The sequence below is a fragment of the Pleurodeles waltl genome, chromosome 12 (assembly GCF_031143425.1).
Source record: "Pleurodeles waltl isolate 20211129_DDA chromosome 12, aPleWal1.hap1.20221129, whole genome shotgun sequence".
NCBI classification, from domain to species: Eukaryota; Metazoa; Chordata; class Amphibia; order Caudata; family Salamandridae; genus Pleurodeles; species Pleurodeles waltl.
Genome location: NC_090451.1, coordinates 25879549 through 25890611, shown reverse-complemented (window position 1 = coordinate 25890611; position 11063 = coordinate 25879549). Strand labels below are relative to the sequence as shown.

General features: G+C 56.2%; 1 protein-coding gene across 2 annotated transcripts in view; it reads left to right on the top strand.

The window, feature by feature from the left end:
• Positions 1-11063, top strand: part of PALM (paralemmin) — a 190018-nt gene continuing 178955 nt past the window's right edge. For both annotated transcript variants that reach the window (XM_069215580.1, XM_069215579.1), the window contains exon 1: positions 1-159. In XM_069215580.1, the coding sequence (XP_069071681.1) occupies positions 155-159 (5 nt within the window). In that variant the 5' untranslated portion in view covers positions 1-154. The remainder of the gene's footprint in view (positions 160-11063) is intronic.

Here is an 11063-nt window from a genome sequence, read left to right as displayed (position 1 = left end):
ACCACTGTCAGGATCCCTCCGGCTGGAGATGCTGAGAGGCCAGCAGCCACCGCCAGTCCCTGCCACAGTCGCCCCCTGCCAGGGCTAGAGGAGGCGGACACCCCCGGCACCCCCGGAGAGCAGCAGCGAGAGGAGGAGAGGACCAGCCGCTGCGATGGAGTAAGTGCCGGTGCGGGCTCCGGATGCGCCCCTGCCTCACACCCTGCCTCCTCGGCATGTGCCCCCTGCTCCCTCATCCATCAGACCCCCGCCCCTCAGCTGCCTCCTCGGCATGTGCCCCCTGCTCCCTCGTCCATCTGCCCCCCACCCCTCAGCAGCCTCCTCGGCATGTGCCCCCTGCTCCCTCGTCCATCGGACCCCGGCCCCTCAGCAGCCTCCTCGGCATGTGCCCCCTGCTCCCTCATCCATCGGACCCCCGCCTGGTGCGATCTGCCCCCCACCCCTCAGCAGCCTCCTCGGCATGTGCCCCCTGCTCCCTCGTCCATCGGACCCCCGCCCCTCAGCTGCCTCCTCGGCATGTGCCCCCTGCTCCCTCATCCATCTGCCCCCCACCCCTCAGCAGCCTCCTCGGCATGTGCCCCCTGCTCCCTCGTCCATCTGCCCCCCACCCCTCAGCAGCCTCCTCGGCATGTGCCCCCTGCTCCCTCATCCATCAGACCCCCGCCCCTCAGCTGCCTCCTCGGCATGTGCCCCCTGCTCCCTCATCCATCGGACCCCCGCCCCTCAGCTGCCTCCTCGGCATGTGCCCCCTGCTCCCTCGTCCATCTGCCCCTCACCCCTCAGCAGCCTCCTCTGCATGTGCCCCCTGCTCCCTCGTCCATCGGACCCCCGCCTGGTGCGATCTGCCCCCCACCCCTCAGCTGCCTCCTCGGCATGTGCCCCCTGCTCCCTCGTCCATCTGCCCCCCACCCCTCAGCAGCCTCCTCGGCATGTGCCCCCTGCTCCCTCGTCCATCGGACCCCGGCCCCTCAGCAGCCTCCTCGGCATGTGCCCCCTGCTCCCTCATCCATCGGACCCCCGCCTGGTGCGATCTGCCCCCCACCCCTCAGCAGCCTCCTCGGCATGTGCCCCCTGCTCCCTCGTCCATCGGACCCCCGCCCCTCAGCTGCCTCCTCGGCATGTGCCCCCTGCTCCCTCATCCATCTGCCCCCCACCCCTCAGCAGCCTCCTCGGCATGTGCCCCCTGCTCCCTCGTCCATCTGCCCCCCACCCCTCAGCAGCCTCCTCGGCATGTGCCCCCTGCTCCCTCATCCATCTGCCCCCCACCCCTCAGCAGCCTCCTCGGCATGTGCCCCCTGCTCCCTCGTCCATCTGCCCCCCACCCCTCAGCAGCCTCCTCGGCATGTGCCCCCTGCTCCCTCATCCATCGGACCCCCGCCTGGTGCGATCTGCCCCCCACCCCTCAGCAGCCTCCTCGGCATGTGCCCCCTGCTCCCTCATCCATCGGACCCCCGTTGGTTCGTGCCCCCCACCTGGTGCGGTCTGCGCCCCACCCCGTACCCCCTGCCTCGTCCAGCCTGCGCGCCCCGGCTCCTCCGACCCTTGCACCCGGTGCGCCCCCGTGCCTCGTCTGAGCCGTGCATCATTCACCTCCTGGGTCACCCCAAAACACCCCTGCCTCGCAAATCGCGTCTTCCGTTCCCTCTCGCCCCACAGCACCCTCCTGCCCTCCAGCACCGCCGCCCGTGCACCAACTAAGGGCCCCTGTACCCCCAAGTACCCACCACTGCGCGCCCCCTGCACCCTTTACTCCTGGCGCACCCCTGGTCTCCATCCTCCACCCACACGGCCCTCCTGTGGCGCACCCCAGGACCCCCCACCCGCGCGTGTTTACAGGCTCTGGAGGAATGTGGGGTGTGAGGGGGCCGTGCGCACACGTCCCAGGGGGTCACTTGTTTTTTGGGCGTGCGAGGCAGCTGGATGTTGTGTGTGTGTGTGCGTAAGCAGGGTGTGTGCGAGGGTGGAGGGAGGTGTGTGTGCGTAAGCAGGGTGTGTGCGAGGGTGGAGGGAGGTGTGCGTGCGTAACCAGGGTGTGTGCGAGGGTGGAGGGAGGTGTGTGTACGTGTGCAGGGTGCTGTGTGCGAGGGCAGAGGGATGCATGAGTGTATGCGTGCAGGGTGGAGGGATGCATGCATGCATGAGTGCGCGCGCGTACAGGGTGTTGTGTGCGCGGGTGGAGGGCGGTATGCATGTGTGTGTGCGTTCAGGGTGATGTGTGGGAGGGATGCATGAGTGTGTGTGTGTGTGCGGGGGTGGAGGGAGGTGTGCATGAGTGTGTGTGTGTGCGCGCGCAGGGTGGTGTGTGCGAGGGTGGAGGGAGGTATGCATGAGTGCATGACAATGAAAAGCAGGTGTTCGGCGCTGTGCATCAGCACCTGTGCACACTGACGTATGTGATGTGTACCTGTGTGCATATGCTCCGTGTGTGCTCAGATGGATGGGCGTGAGATGCGCGGGTGGTATTCAGGTGTGTTGATTTACAACGGTGTGTAGTTAGCTGTGTCATATCCACTGGCCTGTACACGAGCCTTTCGTTTCAGATGTGTGGACGACAGTGTGTGAGAGCCTCAGGGGTGTGTGTTCGTGAATTGGTGTCTACATGGTTATATGTGAGAGCCCCAATCGTGTGTATGTGGGAGGGTGTGAGACCCCCTGGAGTGTGTACATGGCAATGTGGGGACCCAGGGGTGTGTAGATGGGAGTGTGTGATACCCCCTGGAGAGTGTACATGATGACAGTGTGGGGACCCATGGGTGTGTACATGACAGGGTGTGAGAGCCCCAGGGGTGTGTCTTTATGGATTGGTGTGTACCTGATTATATGTGGAAGCCCCGGGGGGTGTTCATGGTTCCATGGGAGAGCCCCAAGGGTGTGTTCATGGCTGCATGTAATTGCCCCATGAGTGTGTACATGGCTGCATGTGAAAGCTCCATTGGTGTGCACGTGGTTACATGTAAGTGCCCCATAGGTGTGTACATGACAGTGTGTGAAAGCTCCAAGGGTGTGTACATTGATGGGTGTGTGCACAGTTACACGTAAGTGCCCCATGGGTGTGTACATGGCAGTGTGTGAAAGCTCCCAGTGTGTGTACGTTGATGGGTGTGTGCACAGTGACACGTAAGTGCCCCATGGATGTGTACATGGCAGTGTGTGAAAGCTCCATGGGTGTGCACGTGGTTACATGTAAGTGCCCCATGGGTGTGCACATGGCAGTGTGTGAAAGCTCCCAGGGTGTGTACATTGATGGGTGTGTGCACAGTTACATGTAAGTGCCCCATAGGTGTGTACCTGCCAGTGTGTGAAAGATCCAAGGGTGTGTACATTGATGGGTGTGCGCACAGTTACACGTAAGTGCCCAATGGATGTGTACATGGAAGTGTGTGAAAGCTCCCAGGGTGTGTACATTGATGGGTGTGTGCACAGTTACACGTAAGAGCCCCATGGGTGTGTACATGGCAGTGTGTGAAAGCTCCCAGGGTGTCTACATTGATGAGTGTGTGCACAGTTACACGTAAGTGCCCCATAGGTGTGTACCTGCCAGTGTGTGAAAGCTCCAAGGGTGTGTACATTGATGGGTGTGTGCACAGTTACACGTAAGTGCCCCATGGATGTGTACATGGTAGTGTGTGAAAGCTCCCAGGGTGTGTACATTGATGGGTGTGTGCATAGCTACACGTAAGTGCCCCATGGATGTGTACATGGAGGTGTGTGAAAGCTCCCAGGGTGTGTACATTGATGGGTGTGTGCACAGTTACACGTAAGAGCCCCAAGGGTGTGTACATGGCAGTGTGTGAAAGCTCCCAGGGTGTCTACATTGATGAGTGTATGCACAGTTACACATAAGTGCCCCATAGGTGTGTACCTGCCAGTGTGTGAAAGCTCCAAGGGTGTGTACATTGATGGGTGTGTGCACAGTTACACGTAAGTGCCCCTTGGATGTGTACATGGCAGTGTGTGAAACCTCCCAGGGTGTGTACTGTGATGGGTGTGTGCACAGTTACACGTAAGTGCCCCATATGTGTGTACCTGGCAGTGTGTAAGCTCCAAGGGTGTGTACATTGATGGGTGTGTGCACAGTTACACGTAAGTGCCCCATTGGTGTGTACATAGCAGTGTGTGAAAGCTCCCAGGGTCTGTACATTGATGGGTGTGTGCACAGTTACACGTAAGTGCCCCATAGGTGTGTACATGGCTGCTTGTGAGGGCACAAGATGTGAGAACATGGATGGGTGTGACTGGTGAGAGCCCCAGGGGCGTGCCAGTGGTGAACAGTGCAGGGGTGTGTGTACATGACAGTATGCAAGAGCCCCAGGAATGTGCACATGGCAGGGTGTGAGACCCTTGGGGTGTGTACATGGCAGTGTGAGACCCCTGGGGTGTGTACATGACAGTATGTAAGAGCCCCAGGAGTGTGGTAATGGCAGTGTGCGACACCCCTAGGGTGTGTACATGGCAGTGTGCGAGACCCCTGGGGTGTGTACATGGCAGTGTGTGAGACCCCTGGGTGTGTACATGGTAGTGTGTGAGACCCCTGGGGTGTGTACATGGCAGTGACCCCTGGGTGTGTACATGGCAGTGTGTGAATGCTCCAGGGATGTGTGCAAAGTAGCATGACTGAGTTTATCTGTGGGTGTGTACACGGCAGTGTGTGAGACCCCTGGGGTGTGTACATGGCAGTGACCCCTGGGGTGTGTACACGGCAGTGTGTGAGACCCCTGGGGTGTGTACATGTCAGTGTGTGAGACCCCTGTGTGTGTACATGGCAGTGACCCCTGGGGTGTGTACACGGCAGTGTGTGAGACCCGTGGGGTGTGTACACGGCAGTGTGTGAGACCCCTGGGGTGTGTACATGGCAGTGACCCCTGGGGTGTGTACACGGAAGTGCGTGAGACCCTGGGGTGTGTATATGGCAGTGACCCCTGGGGTGTGTACACGGCAGTGTGTGAGACCCCTGGGGTGTGTACGTCAGTGTGTGAGACCCCTGTGTGTGTACATGGCAGTGACCCCTGGGTGTGTACATGGCAGTGTGTGAGACCCCTGGGGTGTGTACATGACAGTGACCCCCTGGGGTGTGTACATGGCAGTGTGTGAGACCCCTGGGTGTGTACATGGCAGTGTGTGAGACCCCTGGGGTGTGTACATGGCAGTGACCCCTGGGTGTGTACATGGCAGAGTGTGAATGCTCCAGGGATGTGTGTGCATGATGGGTGAAAAGTAGCATGACTGTGTTTAGCTGTGGGTGTGTACACAGCAATGTGTGAGACCCCTGGGTGTGTACATGGCAGGGTGTGAGACCCCTGGGGTGTGTACATGGCAGAGTGTGAGACCCCTGGGGTGTGTACATGGCAGAGTGTGAATGCTCCAGGGATGTGTGTCCATGGATGGGTGAAAAGTAGCATGACTGTGTTTCTCTGTGGGTGTGTACACGGCAGTGTGTGAGACCCCTGGGGTGTGTACATGGCAGAGTGTGAGACCCCTGGGGTGTGTACATAGCAGAGTGTGAATGCTCCAGGGATGTGTGTCCATGGATGGGTGAAAAGTTGCGTGACTGTGTTTATCTGTGGGTGTGTACACGGCAGTGTGTGAGACCCCTGGGTGTGTACATGGCAGTGACCCTTGGGGTGTGTACACGGCAGTGTGTGAGACCCCTGGGGTGTGTACATGGCAGTGACCCCTGGGGTGTGTACACGGCAGTGTTGTAGACCCCTGGGTGTGTACATGGCAGTGACCCCTGGAGTGTGTACACAGCAGTGTGTGAGACCCCTGGGGTGTGCACATGGCAGTGACCCTTGGGATGTGTACACGGCAGTGTGCAGCATGGCTGAACACATACGCGTCAGGGCGGTTGTGCTTTGGTTCCATGTGTGAAGGTTAGCTCCACATGTGTGTGCACTCCCCCAGCTGTGTACACTCGGCTGTCTGTGGGTTTCAGGGTGGGGGGCGTGTGTGCTTGTAGCTTCGCTCATGTGTGTGACCCTGGTTTGGGCTGTTCGTGCAGTGAACCGGAAGTGGCCCCCAGTAGTGTGCTGCAGAGGTTCGTGACCCTGTCATTGGGTGGGGGACGGAGCGAGGAGGGTCTCTAGAGCACCGGGGTGTGTGGGGTGTCAATCCGCGAGCACTTGCTCTAGTCCAGGTTTTGTGTTTGCACCGAGAGGTTCTGCTCATGTCAGAATGGAATCAGCAGGACTACAGGTCCCAGAATGCAGAGCGGTAACTGGCGCGGTGGTGCCTGGGAAGCTTGTGTGTAGTGTGGCCCCCGGATACCTGTGTTTTCTGTAAGGGCCGCTCCCCCTCTGAGGCTACGGGGAGGTATGAGGTTTGTGGGGGCTGCTTGAGGGTGTTATCGGGTTACGCAAGGGCTTTTATGGAGCCGTCTCTCTTCAGGTCTGTGCGAGGGTCAGTTTATTTTTGGTGTTTCACAAAGCGCTTCAGACGCTTTTCAGCCCCCTCGAGGCGCTCTGGAGGAGCAGACCTGAGCAGAAGTAGTATTGATGGAGAGGGGCGGAGGTGGTAGGAGGGTCATTGGGGGGGTGACGTGCTGCTTCTTTAAATAGCGCTACACTACCCTGGGACTGCTGCCAAGCACTGGGTGACTGAAGATGAACGGATGGAAAGGAAGGAAATATGTCACGGTGGTGACTGCTATAGCGCTTATTGTTACCGTTCCATAGCGCACACACTGACGCTCTTGTGGTTTGAGGAGGCGTGGTCAGCATGTGAGTGTGCCCCCTGTAATGACTCTTTTTGAAGCACTTTTATGACATCTGCTTAGTGATATCATTCAGTGCACTAGACTGACTGACTGTAAGGTTGTGCATCATGTGAAGGGGCGTCCTGCGATGATCGGAGGAACAGTCGGCTCTTTTCAGAGCCACCTAATGCTGCTTCTGTGCAGACACTTGTTCCCAGTGGCCAGAGCTGCAACAATCTGGCCCAGGTTTGTCATGGGATCTCCCGCCTTTACATAAAGCAGCAGACTAATTTACAATATCACCGAGGCATAGGGGAAAGAAACACACCAGCGTGGGGGGAGTCACAGTATGCCACAGCACGGCGCAGTAACAGAACAACGCAAGTCCAGATTTGTAAATGGCTGTGTGTTGGTGAGGCCCTGGCTTCCCAGGCGCAGAGGGAATGCACTTTTTGTTACGGCGGGTGGCAGCATCGGTCTGACTGGCCCGCGCTATAGATTCCTAAGTTCATTAAGAGAACTTGCCAGTCTGCTGCTATAGGGGGCTTCCGTAACCCACCAGCTACTTTTTGCCTGAGAGCCTCCGCCTGTCCTGCACCGGTGGGTCTCGCTAGGGAATGTTGTGGCTTTCCAATACATGGCTATGAGTCTACGTGTAATAGCCTCAAATCAATACATTTATTTATTTGTGGCTCTAGACGTTTTTGGATGGGGAAAGAGTCCTACCAAGGAGCCCTCCAGGGGACACACCCCTGTACAACCCGTTACCTCTGTTAGTGCTGCGGAAACTGCTTCCCACAGTGCTGCAGTAGTCGGGAAGCTCCAAAACATGTTTCATACCGGCCCCTAGGTGTTGGCACCAGGGACTTTCAGAGGAGGATCCAAACATATGATAAAGTGTGCCTGTGATACGGTAGGCCCTATGGAGGATATTGTGCTGAACAGATTGGAACTTAGCGTTCCCGGTCACTTTCCTGGGATAGTGGAACACGCTCTCTCAATCCTTTTGCGTTAGATCTCTGCGCATGCCCCCTCCCAGCATCTACAGGTTAGTGCAAGTGGATCATGTGTGGTGTATGGTAGGGCGTGAACAAACCAGGTGATTAGTTTGCACCCGCTGTCCATCATGTATAGTGTTTGTATTGGGTGTTTGTATTGGGTGGTTGTCAGGTTCTGTGATGCCCCACAAGTTTTCAGTCCGCAAATTGCAATATGCAAAAAAGTGGCCCACCGGAAGCCCACACCTCTCACATAAACTATCAAAAGATACAAGTACACCATCTTGGAATAATGCCCCAAGCGTGTTGACTCCAGCTGCTTCCCAAGTCTCTATCCATGCCGTGCCCAGCATGCCGCTGAAGGGAGCAACGGAGCGCAGGGGAATCTCTGGCGAGTAGGGGGTTACGCGAGGCATAAGTCACAGGCTATGATGAAGGCTATTATACGATATCCGCCGCAGCCTATTAGCGCTGATGGGGAGTTTGGCCTGGGGTAGGACACTCAGTTTCTGTGCCCGAGCAGGCTCAAGGAAGCCGCCATCGTGAAGGCCACTACAACTGCGCTGCCAAATAATGTTGGAAGTTCGAGGCTTCCAGCCCTCTGCTTTCTACTGGTAGTTGCAGTTTACGAAGCACAACTCGCCACCTCCCCTTGCTCCAAGTGAAGCTCCCCAGCGTGGAGTGTAGTGTGCGGGTTGTGGATTTAGGGATATGGACAGGGAGACTGCGGAAATAGTAAAGCAGGCAGGGAAACATTACCATCTTGGCTAAAGAAACTCTGCCCTGCCCTGCGAGAGGAAGATGCTCCAGAACGCCATCTCAGGGCACGGAGATGCTACGGCCGAGTAGGATTACCGTCTCTGAGGTCTTTTGTTGCATGTTTATACCCAAGTAGTGGAAGGTGTGAGGTTCCCAGTGTAAGGGTTCAGTGTCCGTCAGAAAACATTGACGGAGATAGTCTGGGTGCAGGGAAATGGACAATACTTCGCCCAGTTTACCTCTAGCCCAAAAGCAGCACAGCACTCCTGCAATATGGCCCAGAGGTCAGCTCTACCCTCCTGGATATCGAGTATATATATCAGGACATTGTCCGCACTCATCAACACAATATGTATTTCGTCATGGAGTGGAAAACCCCAAGCCTGGCCCTGGCTCCGAAGCGTCTTTGCCAGAGGCTCCATCGCCAGAGCGAAGAGCATTGGACACAACGGACATCCTTGCCGTGTCCCTCTGCTTACTGGGAAAGATGGGGATATGCACGGACTTATTTTTACTTGTGCCGTGGGCTTGGTGTATAATAGCCTGATGACACCTTGCAGTCGACCCAGCATACCGAAGGCTGTTCGTGTCGAAAACAGATATCCCCTATCAAAAGCTTTGTCTAAGTCCAGCACCATGCACGCAGCATACGGCCACCGGACTGTGGAAAGCTCCATCACCCTATGTAGGCAGCTGATGTTTAAAGTACTGGATCGCCCATGTACAAAGGCATTCTGGTCCGGATGTACTAATTGTGGAATATGCTCGTATAGCCTACCTGCTATGACCTTACTCAGGATCATGCAGTCGGATCCTAGCACTGACCATGGCAGACTAGAGGTGAGTTCTGGTGGGTCCTTGTTTGGTTTTGGGAGAGATACTATCAAGGACTCATGCAGCGAAGGTGGGAGACAACCTCTTGTTTGGGCATCTTGGTATAATTAAAGCAGTTTGGGGGGCAGCTGGTGTTCATATGCTTTATAATCCTCAAAGGGGGATCCATCAAGACCCGGGGTCTTGATGGTTGTCGTTCCCCTGACGACCACCTTCATTGTTTGCAGTGAGGGGGGCATTGACCTCCTCTCTTTCCAGTGCAGACATCTTTGTGAGGGTTACGAAGGCAAGAAAGGATTGTACAGCTTTGTGTCTGTCCTCTGGTGGTGGGTCTTAGAGGGCAATGTACTGTGAATGCCTTATGGATGTCCACCTGATTCAGGGCTAACTGGCCTTGGGAAGAACAGACCATGGTGACTGATAGAGTGGGGATGGCACTGTGTAGCAGCAAGACCAACAAGCGGCATGATTTGCCATCCTCTGCATGCATTTTTGCTTGATACGCACGGGAATCTAGTTGGCATAGTTGCTTAATAAGCTGGGCATGTTTTCGTAGAGCTTCTGTTGGTGTGCCCTGCCTTGCTTGATCACCTTGGGCATCAAACTCTAATCTATTTAGGGAGGGCTTGATATGTCGCAGATCTCTCTGCCAATTGGCCCTCACCCCTACAACTGGAGGGGTACAAGGACCTCGAAGGAGAGCCTTCATTGCCTCCAGTCTATCGGTTGCAAGGTAGAAGTGCCCCAGTTTTTGGACCAATAGTGGGAAAGGGACTCAACAGTTGTATCCCAAAAGTCCTGGGCTTCCAGCATTGCAGGCTGCAGTCTCCAGGTGGGGACCAGTGGTCATGGTGGCCCCCCCACTCCAACTGCAGCTGCAACGGGCTATGTTTGGAGAAGGTCTTCCCTAAGTACTCTATGCAGCCGGGTTGCAAAGAATCCGGTCAAGGCGGGCATGTAAATCACGCAGAAGGCAATAGTAGGAGAAGTCCTAAACATCAGGATGAAGTGATCTCCAACAGTCCAGCAAGGACCAGTGGTGCAGCCGTTGTGTGAGTTGCACTGCAGAAATAATTACAGAGGAAGTCGAAAGCGGTGGATGTGAGCAATCAAAGAACACAATTAAAGTCTCCGCCAAAGATCCAAGGAATGTGAGTCCGTTTCATAAGGGTTGACAAAAAGAGTGGTTGTGCAACATTGGCAGCATATGTGCCTCCCATTAGGACTCCCCTGCCGTCCAATTGTCCCTCAAACAATACATCGCGTCCTTCCAGATCCGTCGCCATCCCAAGAGGTTGACAGGGAACTCCTGGGTGGACCCAGATTAATGCACCTCTAGCACATCTGGAGTACGCTGTACACAAACATTGCCGTCTCTTTTGCAGGCGCATATCTTCCTCTCCCGCTACATGGGTCTCCTGTAAAAAAGCGATCTGCGCTCCCCTCCTTCTGAGATATTGTTGGACTGCGTGCCCTTTCCTGGAAGTACCCACACCACGGACATTCCGTGTGATTATATTCATCGTAGTCATCTTGATAGAACAGTAGTAGGACTAGATCCCTCCGAAAAGAGATCAAATCGCTGCCCCGTGGTCGCACATAGAGGTGTAGGAGTGGTACCCGATGTAAGGGAATACAAGTGTGTGCCGTATGACTCAACAAACACAGAACCCGTAACTCCCTACCCAGGGCAACCCAAGAGAACTTGATCGCCCAGTCGATAAAAGAACTGTCCCGTGAGAGGGGTGTCCTGGGATAGCGCACACTGACACCGCCCAGGA